The sequence below is a fragment of the Elephantulus edwardii genome, unplaced genomic scaffold (genome assembly GCF_000299155.1).
Source record: "Elephantulus edwardii isolate Elephantulus edwardi_28Jun2011 unplaced genomic scaffold, EleEdw1.0 scaffold00023, whole genome shotgun sequence".
NCBI classification, from domain to species: domain Eukaryota; kingdom Metazoa; phylum Chordata; class Mammalia; order Macroscelidea; family Macroscelididae; genus Elephantulus; species Elephantulus edwardii.
The window spans coordinates 6,231,202-6,247,189 of NW_006399773.1; the positions used below are offsets into that span (position 1 = coordinate 6,231,202).

Below are 15,988 nucleotides of genomic sequence, written 5' to 3' on the forward strand. Positions count from 1 at the left end.
AAGTTAAGTACAACTCATAGGCACCGTATGAACAACAAATCTGACCCCTCCCCTATGTTGTACCGTCATAGTCTCTGACACACTCGAGGTCATTGCTGCAGTCACTGTCAACCCACCTGGCCAAGGGTCTTCCTTGCCCTCACCGTTCCTCCACCTTTCCAAGCATGATCTCTCAGTATATATTAAAAAAGTTTTTGTTTGATTTTTAGAAATTTTGTTTTGGAAATTGTGTTTTACTACACTTTGGTTAAACAACTTCTTGGATAAGAGCTATCACTTTTTAATATGACTGTAAAAGGCGACCATTAAAAGGCATTCAAGTTCAAATGAATTAGATCTTTAGTTCTAATGATATTGAACAATTCAATTATAGTTGAGGAAGAATATATTTGGATTCCAGTTTTTCTTTTCAGACGTGTAATGAAGATCTTAATTGTACATTCTTTTGTAAATTCCTTAAGAGTGTATTTGAAGAAATCACAGAGATAAAGTAAGGGTTAATTGAGAAAGGAACAGACTAATATAAAAAGCATCTTTCTTATATCAAAGTTTAGAAATATTCCATTGTCAATCTAAACAGAACAAAGTAAAATGAGATAATTGAGAAGGTGCCTATAAAGTCAGACTGAATATATTATCACAACTATATATGAGATAATATTTGTTTTAAAAAGATTCTATGGCACTGTAAACTCAGTCTCATTAGAGACTGCATTTAAAAGGCTTATAAAGTTACTCATTAATGTTATCTTGTTGTATCTCCACAGCTTTTTCATTAAAGAAAATTCAGCAGAAAGCATTTTCTCCTGATAGCAGGAACCAATTTGCAATAAATGTTCTGGAAACCACTAGGGAAGCCATTACTGAGGTCTAATAAAAACAGACAAGCGTAACTTGTTCTATATTTTTGTTTCAATCACATACAGATGAGACCCCGCTTTCCACACCAACCGCAAGAGACAGCCTTGACAAACTTTCTCTAGCTGGGCATGGACAACCACTACCTCCAGGATTCCCGTCTCCTTTTCTGTTTCCTGATGGATTGTCTTCCATAGAGACCCTTCTGACGAACATACAGGTAGGAATTTTTGTAATCCGGACTAAAAGGGTAGACAGAAGACTCAATGGTAGAGCCAGCTTTTCAAGCTTCATATATTTATGAGATTGACTCAACCATGGTATTACATTTTTTCCCTCGTAATTTAAATTTCAAACTTGCTACACTAATAAAATTGATTTAGAAATATTCAAGTATGCATATTAAGCCAGTGTAAAAACTTAGATGAAAGTGGCATGGGCATTTTTTTAATCTTTCTGCTTCAGTGCTTCCTTTATTGTCGACTAATGGGATGAATCAAACTGTTTAAGTTTGTCTGATTTCCTAAATGACAGCACACCAGTTCTAATAAATATTTAGTTATTTTTAAACTGTTGGCCTTCCAGTGAGGAAATGATATGTTTAGTCATTGGAAATATGTCTAATAGAAAGGAATAAAAAAAATTCCCTTCTTTCATAAATAAGTCTGTTTCAGTTAATAGAGTTTCTTCAAAGAATAGACTTCAAAAGGCCATACAAAACTTTCTACGGATTTCCTATGTAGTCCTCAGGATGTATATTTTACATACAGTACATTATGAATCAAAAATACTCACAGCTAACAATAACACAGATCATGGAGCCAAGATAATAAGAGTGTTTGGGATAGAAGAATCTATTTCTTTTTTTTTGCCCACACATGAAGTGCTCATGTGGGTTGCAGATGGAGACATTTTACCATCTATAACTCCATATTTGGAGTAGAAAGTATTAAGTGTGCTTGCAGATACAGTACCAGTACTTTATTTATTTTGTTTTTACTACTACCACTCCATCTTCAGTGATATTTTTATGTACACAGTACTTTCCTTATTAGAACTTTCTCCCAAAAGAACTGGACTTGATTTTATTTACCTCTCCAAGGACATAATGAAGGCCTTTAATGTAACATATCTCCTCATCTATTTATATGACATTTTAATATTAATGTAATTAGAGTCCACAGATCCGTATTCAACTTTAAGATTTTATATCTCTATAATTGAAATAAATCATCAAGCCATCCTGATCTTAATCATGACCAAGTAGTTGATTATATTTTTAAAGTAAACATGTCTCCTCTTTGCTTTGAAATTGACCCATATTATTTGTTATGAGAGTTTTTAATTAATTTTTTTTTGCTATATAAAGTGATTTCAGAAAATCCCCCTCAACATTTCTGAATTTTAGCTCTGAAAAGTAAGAGTGCAATTCATTTTCTCATATACACAATTATACTTGAGGCAAAGGAAAAACCTAAGCACTTAGTTAAAATTCTGTGGCAATTCATATGTATCTATGACTAACTAAAATGACTTCAGCTGGGCTGGTGGGAATTTAATTTTAATTGAGAAAATAGTTATAAGTTTCTTCAGTATAAAATAGCAAGTTTATCTAAAGAGTGGATTTAAACATGGACTTTTTCATTGGCTGTGACTTCCAATGCTTTAAGTACTATCTATCTAAGGAGCTCTGGTGGACCAGTGGCAAGAAGCTGCACTGTAATACAACCAGCTGCTCTGAGGAAGAATGGGCTATCTCCTCCCGTGCAATTAACTGACTCTAAGACCAGCTGGAAGGTCAACTATTGGTCGGTCCCAACTCAACAGTAAACAATAACAACAACTATCTGTTTGGAAGTACATCGAAACCAGTATTCACCTGGGCCAGTATTTCTGAGGCTGAGAATGCTGTCCACATTACCACAAATTCTATTTCTAAAATACAAGAAGTTGTGCTGCAATCCTGAAGGCAGGTTGTTTGACTCTACCGGCTACTTTACAGGAGAAGGATGGGCAGTCTCCTGCCGTACAATTAACTACCTCTGAAAACCCACCAGAAGATCAGCTATGGGTCGGTTCTGACTTGACAGTCCACATCAACAACATTGAATGCAAAGATAGGCAGTCCAAATCCACCAGACAGTTGCTCCACAGGAAGATAAACAATCTCCTCCTATGCAATTTACAACCTCTGAAAACTCGCTGGGAGGTTCAGGGTCAACTGTAAGCCCATTTTAACTTGACAGACACGAAACAACATGTGATATACACATACATACATACATACACACAAGCAGACATATATACGTTCAATATAAAATTGGAAATATTTTACCTAAAGTGCTTTTAGATTTAATAGCATCTCTTTTTGACCCATACGCCTTCATAATATGTGTCAGAAAAAGTTGATGACAGGAAAACTAAGCTGCTTATTTCTTGTCTTAAATCATTAGAATTTGGGCCTGATAAAGTTAGAACATTTCTACAATAAGAATTTATAAATGCATTAAACTTGTTCAGTTCAGTCATTCATGTATGTTTATTATATGTGCATAGGTATTATAAATGTTTTAATGTATGTTGTGGTGTACCATCATGTTGGAACTGATCCAGAGTTAACCTTCTAGCGGGATTTTAGAGACAGTAAACTATACAGGAGGAGATTGTCTATTTCGCCTCAGCAGGGCAGCTGGTAGAATTGAATCACATACCCTTGAGATTATAGTGCAGTTTCTTACGACTAGTCCATCAGAACTGCTTTCATATGTAGACTTTTATGTGTATTTGCATACAAACATGTAAATATAAGGCAATATAAAAAATGAAAAATATGTTTAAAACTTACTGAATTCCATGCACAATAATGTGTACACACACACACACACACACACACACACTCATAAGATTTTATCCTTAATAATAGTTCCACTTATTTACAAAAAGTTATACATGCTAGTTCTTTTGTTATTGTCACATTTATGGAGTTATGTTATAGGAGTGATGTTGCATGTTTAAATAGTCACAACCCTGGATTACTGGGCATACAGTATAAATGTGTTTGCTGTCCAGATTCTAATTTGGATAATTACATTCTGCCTACCTCAATTTCCTCTGAAGTTTCAATTATATATAATGGGATTCTCTGCTTTCTATGTTGTAATGGTAACATACTTTTGGGTAGTAACTTTAAAGCTTCATATTTCCTTTGGAGATAATTTATCAGCATGACAATGAAAAGGAATGGAACTGAAAATTGTTCTTGTTTCTCAAATTATACAATATCATTTCTAAAAAGAGATTTTCTATGCATATTAGTTATTTAGATTAAATGAAAGGTCAATGTTACAGCTTTAAAACATTTGAGTTGCATTTAAATTTAATTTATATGAAATACTATTCAGTTTCTTAAATTTGGCAACAAAAATATCCCAGAATGTTCTTGAGGAGTAATTATTCTAAATGTCAATCATTTAATGTCATGATACACTATCATTTTACACTTGTAATGTTTTGTACACATATTTCATTCATCATATCATTCTTTGATTAAATTTTCAAGAATTAGGGTTTTTTTTTTAATTTTTGAAGAAACATGTGGGAGAAAACTGTATTTGTACATTTACGTTTTGTTAGCTGCTAGAACTCTCCTAAAAGTCCCTGAGTGGAGTACACACCTAAGCACTTGATTACAGAGTGAAAGATTGGTAGTTCCACCCTATATTACCCAGAAGTACCTTGGAAGCAGCACTGTAAATTTGCTTTTGACAAGTCACAATCTTGAGAGTCCTTTGGAGTAATTATGTCCTCTAAAAATGAATTCACCTAGTGTGAGAATGAATTGGTTGGTAGCTAAAATATCTATATTGCTCTTTCATAACATGACTATTTTAGAACTTGAAAGTAATGATACATACAGATGTCTACAGAAAGATGCCTGGAAGAGTAAAAGGTTACTTAAATAGAGGAAGCCTTCAATGAGTTGGATTGACAGTGACTACGGCAATAGGCTAGAACACAGGGAGACCACGATGATGGTACAGAATAAGGCAAAGTTATGATCCTGTGCTCCTAGGGTCACTAAGCATTGTAATTGACTTCGTAGCTCCTAACGACAACAACGTTGTTATGAACCATTTTCAGAGACAGTCAATCACACAGGAGGAGATTGTCCATCTTTCTCCCGTGGACCAGATGATGGATTCTGTCCATTTGCTTATGGGCTGGCAGCACAACTCCTCGCTATTAAACCATTAGAAGTAACATCAAGCTGTTATTGTTGTTGTTGTTGTTGTTGTTGTTGTTGTTGTGTACCATTAAGTTGGAACCGACCAATAGCCAATCCTCCAGTGGGTTTTTAGGGGCGGTAAATCACAAGGGAGTAGATTACCCAACTTTTCCCCACAGAGTAATTTGTCAATTTGAACCACGAGGCTTTGGGATTATATAGCACAAATTCTTACCACATGGCCACCAAGGATAGTGTTTGACTTTATTAAGAAATATGGATGCATTTAATTTATTTTTCAGAAACATTTATGTGAATTGTATTTGTGTATTTCCTTGAGGACAATTTTTTCTTATGCCTTCCTCATTCAAACACGTCCATGACCATCTCTGTGAAAACCAATGTGAGGAGACTAGAATTTAATGTCACCTAACTATTGTCCACTTAATCCCTCCATTGAGTTTCTGAGGCTATACACCTTAATGGGAACAGACTACCCATTTTTCTTCTTCAAAGCAGCTGGAGAATATGAACTGCCAGGCTTTTTGTCAGTAGTGCAACATGTGTCACACTATGTAACCCGAGCTCCTGTATAGGAAACCTCAAACACTAGCTGCCATTCGTATATTCTCATAGGTGATTCCCCACCCCCATCAATTATCGATCTGAACCTTTTTGGGAATGTAAAAAGATACTTTCCTTTTGGAAAAAAACCCTATTTTATTGTGCAAAAAGATTTACAATGACTTGTGTCAATTAAAATAAGGGAAAGTAGCATAATTTTAAATTAAAAAATTAAAATGAAGAATATATTGTTTAGATAAAAGCATAATTAGCATTGGAGATAGCTATAAGATATGTATATATAACTTTATAGTTGAGAAAATGAAGTCGGTTAAATAATTTGGTGAAGGTCATATAGTTTGGTAGTAGAACCTGGATTTCAATTTATACTGATTATTCCAGAACAAATATGCTGCATTACTTCCCATACATGATTATATGGATTTTTAGATTATTGTATGGATTGTTAGATAGGTTTATAACTAGAATGGTCATTGATAATCAAAGTCATTTACTTTGGAGAAGAATAATAAAAATGTCAAATCATTTTTTGATTGTAACAAGACCTCGGAAAACACATCAGTTTTGCATTCCCTCTGCCTCCCCATTCTGTTGTCTACAAAACTTCCTAATTTTGAGGCACTTTATCTCTTCTCATTCTAAAAGGAGGATCACTCACTCACTGCCGTCAAGTTGTAACCAACTCATCATGGTGCTCCAATGGATTTTCAGAGACTAGAAATCACACCAGAGGAGCTTGCCCATTTTTATCAGTGGAACAACTGGTAGACTTGAACCATTCACCTTTGAGTTGGCAGCACTGCACTCCACTGACTAGGCCACCGGAGAAAGGAAAGGGAAAATAAAGAAAAAGAGGAAATTCTACAGCTAGGGGGCCAGTGCAGGCTTGGATAACCAGCTTGGGATCTTCAGCCAAAAAGATTCCTGATCCATTTGGAAGCTTTGCTTTCTTGTCCTCAAAAGATTGTGGTTAGAAAAGAAATCTAAAAAAATTTTAAAAAAACCCCTTTAACTAGATCCTTTTACTTTCATCCGAAGTTACATACTTCTTGAGCACAAAGTTTATGGCATCAGTTTGGCACTCAAGGAAGCTTGCTGATGCTGAAATGAAATGTGATTCTAAAATAAATTTCCAAAAATTGACTAAATAAACTGTTTCCACTATGAAATGTAACTATCACAGTTGTTGTTGTGTACCATCAACATAGCTGACCTCTGGCGGGTTTTCAGAGGCAGTTAACTCAGGAGGAGATTGTCCATCCTTCTCACCTGGAGCAGCTGGTGGATTTGAACCATAATCCTTTGGGATTATAGTGAAGCTTAAGTCCTTTTACAAGCATATGAGGAGCTCTGGGGGCCCAGTGATAAGAACCTGTGCTTCAATCCCAAAGTGCACATGGTTCAAATGCACAAGCTGCTTTATGGGAAAAGGCTCTCAGCAGTCTCCTCCCATGCAATGAATAGCCTCTGAAGAGTCACTGGAGAGTCATCTATGACTGGATGACGCACTTCACTAAAAGCAACAAACAGCCGTACACTTCCCAAGCAAAGGTAATTGTACAAACATTATTTAATCAATTCCAGTGATTTTTCAAATTTATGGACTCATTTCTTCTCTGGAAAATGATGAAGATAATTTGATTTGCAGCATAAATCATTTTAGGAAGCACAGACATTTGTATATCATGACAGCCATCATGCTGCCTCACTTAAGGAAAAGAAATGTGAGGCCAATCAACCATTATCTCTTATTATTGCTTAAGTATAAAATAAATACAGAAAATGTATTCCTGTAGGCTTGCCAAGTCCAAACTCAGGAGAGCGGACTTCCCTTTATAGAAAACAAATGAACAAACAAAACATTTTTCAAGCATTCTGTCTTGCATTGTAATTCACATTGTGAGCCCAGTGCCTTACTGCATATTATATATCCAGGTGAGACCTGGATTTAGCATGATCTTTTTTAACACAATCTACCTGGGAATTCATAGAAATTACACAAATCTGAAAATACTCCTATATCTAATGGTTAAAATGGTGTGCTTGTTATTTGTAGATGATGCAAACACTATTTGGCATTGTTTTTCCCAGCCTCCTGCTGTATTGAAATTTAATAGCTTTTCTGGGGGGTGGTTTTTTGGTTTGTTTTTTTTTTTTAAAAAAAATTGTAGCAAAGCTGTCACTGGCAATAACATGCATTTGTATATGCATCAGTTAGGCTGTAGTACAGACTTTTGTTCACATTGGTCTCCTACTGATGTTCTCTTTAAAGCTTAAAAATGAAACGTAATTTTATATAGCCTTTAACTTGTCCCTAGAGGGTCTTGGACCCCAAAAGCTAATATTTTTCAGACATAATCAGCAGGAAAAGGAAATGTATTACCATTAGTGACATTAGCAGCAACTGTAACAAAAGGAAACAGTAAACATAAAAATTCCCAGCAACTTCATACTTTACAACGCATATTAATATACAATTACACCCATCAGAGCTGCAGTTTACCATTATTCATTCAACATGTTTATTCATAATGATTGTTTAATATTTGAAGAACGCCAAAATATTGTGTTTTGTCAGCCAAGGACAATAATAGTTTAATAGTAATTTATTTTAAACAGCTACTGATAATACAACCAATCAACACATTAAGTGGTGCCAACATTGGCATCTTGCTAAATAATCTCTAGACGTTGTACCGAGAGTACATCTTTCAAAGATAAGTCAACAAGAGCAATCAGAGCAGAAAATTAGAATTTGGTATCTTAGAATTAAAATACAGCTAAACTAAAGTTTTAATTGGGGTGATCTAAAAGGGCACTTGATGTAATGATCTCTTTCATTTGTTACTAATTGTTTGTTCTTGATGAAGAAGAAACATACACAGGAATGTTGCTGAATTGAGTTAAGATGGCAGTTTCCTTACCAGCTATGTTTTATTGTTAAACAAGAAAAAAAATGGGGGAGGGGTGAACTGCCGCACAGAAATCCTTCTCCAGCTTCTTTCAAATCACATGAATTATATCATAGAAAGTCACAGAGTCGAACATAGCAGATATGAAATAATTTATATGTACTTGAAAAGAGATTTAAACATGGCTTATGGCAATACTATAAACCACGTAGGTGGGCTGAACCAAGGCTACATCTTTATTGGATTTGCAAGTCAAGCTGGAATTTAAATTCCTGGAATCAAATTGCTCATGTAGCTGATTCCAAGGGAGGTCTCATCCTAGCGTTTATCTACAAGGATGTCAATGTCTTTCTCGTTTATAATCCCAATGGAAAATTTCAGTCCCCAGTATCTACAAACTAAAGAAAATATACCTCCTATTTTGGAAATGGAATTTTTATTCCAGACTTGATGTGGACAGGATTTCTTTTTTTTTTTTTTTTACTTTCCAATAATTTTTTTGTTTTTAATATCAATTGATGTTTTACAAAATACAGAGGTGTTTGACACAGAATAGCACCATTGTGTAGGGCACACGCAGTTCCTGCGCCCGGCACCTGAAGGAGTCTTCTCACCTGGGCTGGGGGGCAGTCACTCATGGGGCATTTGACTCACACCAGTTAGTTTCCTGCCTCTGCCTTGACCCAAAGGTCTTACAGGAAGATAATAAATAAATAGAACACCAAGATTTGGACAGGATTTCTAGCTCTAATTTTCACTAGTAACACCGATCAAAGCAATTTAAGAGAAAGAAGAAAAAAAAAATACTCAATGCTTTCTCTGGCCAATAGAACCTGGTAATCTCCTTTGCCTTTGAATTGTGATCTGGCAAAGAATATTAAATATATGACAGATTGCTAAAAATTAAACAAGTCTGTCTTGGAGAAAATGCAACTATGACGTGCCTTAGATGGAAGATGGTGAAATGTCACTCGCATACTTTGGACGTGTTGTCAGGAGACTCTAGTGCATGGCAAATGACGTAGGATTGGAAATGTAGAGTTAGTGAAAGAAAAGAAAATCTTTATTGAGATTGACAAAGTCACTGCAACAATGAACGTGAGCGTGGCAGAGGTTGTGAGGATGGCACAGGGCAGGGCAAGGTGGGTTCACAGGATCTCTATGAGTCAGCATCACCTTCTTGATACCTAACAATGATGATGTCATCTTATTTCTAAAAAATCTCAAAATACTACTGTAATATTTTTAAATGTCCACAGTAATCTAGATTTCTACTTACTCCCTCATAATTTGCTGCTGTTGGGTTAGCTCCAGACCATGGTAATCCTCCACCTGGCTTCTGAGGCTGCACATTGTTCTCCCAGGAAGTGGTTGATTGGACCCAACTTTCAATCTTTTGGTTAACAGCCTGGTGTGTAAGGCACATTACACTTTTATATGATCTATATCATGTGAAAAGAATTGTTCCATACACATTTGAGTGGTGCTGTCAGAATCACGTCACATACAGTTGTTTTGGTACTTCTAATGACCATTTTGAATTCTTTTAAGTCATTTACTGTTAATCAAATGAATTTTGTACCTTTGAAATATATTAGGTTGTCCTGAATAAAATATGAAATGTTATCATTTCTACTCACTATTTGTTTTTTTTTGTTTTTTGTTTGGAGCTATGCTAAATAGTCTCTAGACAATGCCGACTAAAAGGAAACAATCTTGCCTTCCTGGTGCTGAAATTTAGTAGAGATACAACATAAAATGGTGAACAAATAAATATGTTTTTGTTGTTATGTGCCATCGCATTGATTTTGATTCATAGAAGCCCTATGTACAATAGCTTTGAATTCTGCCCTATCCTGAACTAGTGTCACTGACTCTGACACACCTAACCCCATTGCATCAGTTACTGTATCAATCCATCTCATCTGGGGTCTTCCTCTCCTATGCTGTCCCTCCACCATTCCAAGCATGATATCCTTCTTCATAGACTGATTCCTCATGGTCTCATGCCCAAAGTATGTCAGACAGAGCTTCAAAAAGGTGAAACTTGATTTTACCCTCTCCAAGGCAGACTTCTTCGTTTTCCTGAATGTTAAGCATGGTTTGTTTAACATTCTCCCTCCAGTACTATAATTCGAAAGAATAGATTCTTCTTCTGTCATTCTTAGTCATTGTCCTACTCTCCAATGCATAACAAATATTTGTGAAAAACATGGCTTGGAACAGGTGCACTTTAGTCTCTAGACTGATATTATTGTTCTTTAGCACTTTGGAGAGGTCCTTGACAGCATACTTCCTCAGTGCAATTCATCTTTTGATTTCCTAACTGCTGCTGCCAATAGTGTTAATTTTGGAGCCGAACTACATAGTGATAAATTCTATAAAGAATTGTGAGTAAAGCTGTGAGATGAATGTGTAGTTTCTTTGCAGATAAGGTAATAAGAGATCACTCCTGGGTGGTGACATTGGGTCAAAATTCAATGACATAAGGGCATGAGCTCTCTTAGAATCTAGAGGTAAAAACTTCAGGAAAGGAATAGCAAAGCAAAGTTCCTGATACAGAGGAAAGTGGTGGACTGAATATGTCAAAAGAAAATATTGCACCTAGTTTAAACTCAGTGGAGTAGTAGAGTGTGTCATACAAGTAGACTGGTACTGCCAGGGTCATGTGAAGGTATGTAATCTACACTGATAATTCCTTCTGGAAGATGTAAGGGACTTTTATCTTTGTTTTCATTTTTCAGATGTACTTATGGGCTATTGGTTCTACATAATCATCTGATAAGAAGCAATTATACTTGCATGCCCTAAATTTTTGCCTTCTTAAAACAACTTCTTTAGACTTAGTAGTTTTTATAGTATCTTATAGTAGCTATCCTAGTGAACACACAATGCAGGCACAACATGGATTAAATGATTCTATATATGCATTAATTATATCTAAAATGTTTCTACAAAATAAATAGCCTGTACCTTGTACTAAAATATAACCATCTTGAATATCTTCTTTATACAGGGACTTTTGAAAGTTGCCATAGATAATGCCAGAGCTCAAGAAAAGCAGGTCCAACTGGAGAAAACAGAGCTGAAGATGGATTTTTTAAGAGAAAGAGAACTAAGAGAAACTCTTGAAAAGCAGTTGGCCATGGAACAAAAGAATAGAGGTATTTACAAACTAGCAAATACATTGGATACTTTAAGTAAATTATTTAACATTATAACATTACATTTGGTGATTTAGTTGAGGTTGTAGAGTAGGATTTGAATCTTGGGGTTATTGTATTTTTCACCTATTATCTTAAATTTCAAAGTACATGGTCTATCTTCTGTTCATGGAGCAGAGAAATATCCATCATATTTTTAATCATATAATTGTGATTGCTTGTAGAGTGTAGCAAATTAATATATTTTAAGATAAGAATGAACTTTGATAAGATGACAACCATGAAGAATAATTTTATATTTATTCAAATTGCCTTTGAAAACTTAAAAGTCACAAAACTAAAGTAGAAAATACTGATTATTCAAGTAAAGTAGACTTGGTGAGATACTCATCTGTAACTGAAGACGGAGGGATATCAGAACAAATGTTGTTATGTGCCATCGAGTTGCTTGCGATTCTTAGTGACCCTATGCACACAGCCCTAAACTCTGCTCTGTCCTGTGCCAATCACACTGTCTCTGACACTCCCATCCCGATTATTTCAGTCACTGAATCAATCCACCTCATAAAGGGCCTTCCCCTCCTGCGCTGTCCCTCCACCCTACCAAGCATGATGTCCCTCTCCAAGGACCTGTCCTTCCTTACAACATGTCCAAAGTATGTTAGACAGAGCCTCAGAATCCTTGACTCTGAGAAGCCAACCGGTTTGACCCTTTCCAGGGTGAATGTGTTTGTTTTCCTTCTCCAGCACCAAAGCTCAAAGGCATCAATTCTCCTTCTATTCTCCTTAGTCATTGTCCAACTCTCTGATGCATAACAAGTGATAGCAAAGACCATGGCCTATATCAGATGCACCTTAGTCTCTAGAGAGACACCATTGCTCTTCAGTACTTTGGAGACCACCAACTACTCATATGCAAGTTCAAGCTGAAGCTGAGGAAAATGAAACCAAATCCACGGGAACCAAAATATGACTTTGAGTCTATACCACCTGAATTTCAGGACCATCTCAGGAACAGGTTTGAGGCCTTGAACACGAATGAGTGAAGACCAAATGAGTTGTGGGAGGATATCAAGGGTATCATCCAGGAAGAGTGCAAATGGTCATTGCAAAGACAGAAGAGGAACAGAAGACCAAAACTGATGTCAGAAGAGACTCTGAAAATTGCACTGGAGAGCAGAGAATCCAAAGAACAAGGAAGAATTCAAGATACTAAAGAGTTGAATGGAAGATTTCAAAAGGCAGCATGGGATGACAAAGCAAAATATTATAATGAAATGTGCAAGGAATTGGAGTCAGAAAATCAAAAGGGCCAAACTCAAATCAGAACAAATGACCAAAGTTAAATGTTTGTATAATTCCCTTTCTGAGCTTTTCATTTGCATCCAACATTGTCAATCACATATACAGGGTAGAAACTGGCATCAGTTATTACTGGTTAAAATTAATTACATTGTCTCTCTATAGTTGTTCATTTGTACATATGTCTCATGTGTTTAAGATGATATTTCTTCACAATCAATTCCTCCCTTGCTTCAACTATAATAATTATAATAATTTCCTGGGTGTTCTAGAAGGAGATCTCCTTTTCTCTAATTTCCTCTTTGCATTATAATGCTTCACAAATTCGACTTCTATATATTTGACGTAGTCTTTTGAAAGTCTTCATTTTTTTTGTTCTTTAAAATTGTTAAGAATTATTAAACTGCTTTGTTAGTTATTTTGAAGAACTAGATTTGGATTTATGGGAAGTGATAGATTTTTTTTGAAGCATTCATTTATTTGTATACCTCCTTTATAAATAATGTAGCCTAATGTAGGTTGTTGTTGTTGTTGTGAGCCATCAAGTCAGAACCAACATATAGCTGACCTTCCAGTGGGTTTTCAGAGGCAGTAATCTCATGCGAGGTGATTGCTGACCCTTCTCCCATGAAGGAACTGGTGGATTCGAACCACTTATCTTCAGGTTTGCAGTGCAAATTCTTACCACTAAGCCACCAGAGTTCTCTGACATAGATTATGGTACCAAATTGATTTATTTTAAAAATTTATAGTGAGATTCACAGTTTACATGAATAAAATGTTTGGCCCAAACTTATGAAACCATCTTACGTGAGATCACATATCTTGACTTTTTTAATTTTTTTTAATCACCTAGACAAAACTTTTTAAAACATATGTGGAATTAGAAAAAGACTTAAATTCTTGAAGCAATTTGTGAATACACAAAAGGTTTTCAGAATTTTACTGGTTAAAATATTTTGGAGGATTTGCGTTTTGTTTTATTGCTTATCCACTAGAGGGCAAAACACTCACAGGTCGCACCACATTCATAATTAATTATGAACAATAAGCCAAAGGGAAGAACGGTCAATAACAGCCTACTCCGAATGTGTATTTTGAAGCAGTGGTATTATACTGAAGCAGGAATACATCCATTGCATTTGGTTCAGACACAAAAGGGAAACTGTGGCAAGGTGATGGATATTCAATTTTTAGCACCATAAAAGTGTACAATCCAAGTGAGTAATTTGGATTTGGAAATGCCTATTTATGTTCTGGAAATTTATAAGCATTTATCTTGTTGAAGTTGTATGCCATCGAGTCAGAATGGACTCATATTGACTCTCCAGCAAGTTTTCAGAGGCTAACAATTGGACTGGAGGAGATCGCCCATCTTTTTTCCCACAGAGCAGCTGAAGAATTCAGGCTACCTCCCCCAGGCTGGCAGCATGGCTCCTTGTTACTGGGCCACCAGTGCTCCCATGCAATCATCTTAGAGAAGTAGAGTAAGCAACTGACTTTTGCTAAGATAAGCAAATAATTTTCACATTACCACCAAAGCAAATAATATCTGTTAAAGTCAGTTGTAGTTACTTGATTCATGAAACTTTAGCCAATGTATATCTTGATCAAAACTATTAATACACAATACCAGCAACATTAAATTAAATGATAGCATTTTCTGTTGTAACAATTAATAATGGTAGAGATGGGATACTGTGGATGTTAGGCATTTACATTCCTATTTAAGAACTATCACCTTAAAGTGTTTTTTTAGCCCAAATAGTATATTTAGGTCAAATATGGTGTTAAGTAAGAATGTTGTTCTTTATAGTAAATATCAGAGTGAATTTACACATTCACATTAATAATGTTAATTAGGCATTTCATAATTCTTTTTTAAATAATATATTTCTCATCTACTTCTGAAAGTATATGAGTCCCTTTAGGTTGGAAGGAAGACAATATACCTCTCGGGAGGAATTATTGCCTCAAAGGGTAGTAGGTCTTAATAACATGTATGGAGTAAAGCTTTCAGGACCTTGGTTTGTGAGGTGGCGTAACTAAAATTGAGAAGTAACAGCTCCAGAGATCAATTCATAGTCAAAGGATGGAATGCATCAAGTTCAAATCTAGGAACATTTGAAATAATCAAATAAAATTGGAACACGTAAAGATCAACAACCTAGTCTCAGCAAACAGAAAAGGGCTTTTTTACTATGATGAGTATATATGCTCAACAACAGGAGTGACTAATTAAAGAGCAGCTATATTAATCTATTATTAAAAAGCCCATTCCAAGATCTATTTTGAAGTAAAATATTTTCAAGATAAAATAATCTCTATTAGTATATAAAGAAAATACTTGGACCAGGAAGCAGTCATCCAAACAGAGCAAGGAAACACTTTATGGTTCAACTTTAGGAAAGGAGTACATAAGGAGATTGAGATTGTTAACGATTTGAGCTTGTGTATTCCACTCGATTCCTATAAAGAAAAAATAGAATTATTTTATTAAGATATCTTTTAGTACATGCAAAATTTTTGTGACAAAAGCATCATCTCTAAGCAAATTGTAATATTCTCCTTCAGAAAAAGTTTGTCATAGACATGTTAAAACATCATTCCACATGTTTTCTATCATTACATACAGTATTTGTTTTATTTTCTAAGATTTTAAGAAAGAATTCCTAAACACCTAATATAATAGTTTTGAAACTTCTTAGCAAAAACCTTAGTACAGGAAATGTTCCATTTGTTCATCAAAGTTATCAGTCAGAAAGGACTCAACTGACCCACCATTTTTTATGGTGCCGTACATCAGGAGAGAGGATCACCTATGGGTCAGAGTTCACTTTCTGAAAATTCTCTCTCTCGTTCTCTCTCATTGCTCTAAAATCAGAACAGACTCATAGTTGCCCCTCCAGTTCTCTTTCTTCGTTATGTTGTTGTGTACCTTT

General features: G+C 35.4%; 1 protein-coding gene across 1 annotated transcript in view; it reads left to right on the forward strand.

The window, feature by feature from the left end:
* DACH1 (dachshund family transcription factor 1) overlaps nucleotides 1-15,988 on the forward strand; it is a 581,146-nt gene that overhangs the window by 515,209 nt on the left and 49,949 nt on the right. The window contains exons 7-8 of the mRNA XM_006882713.1: nucleotides 927-1,078; nucleotides 11,597-11,744. Of these exons, the coding sequence (XP_006882775.1) occupies nucleotides 927-1,078; nucleotides 11,597-11,744 (300 nt within the window). The remainder of the gene's footprint in view (nucleotides 1-926; nucleotides 1,079-11,596; nucleotides 11,745-15,988) is intronic.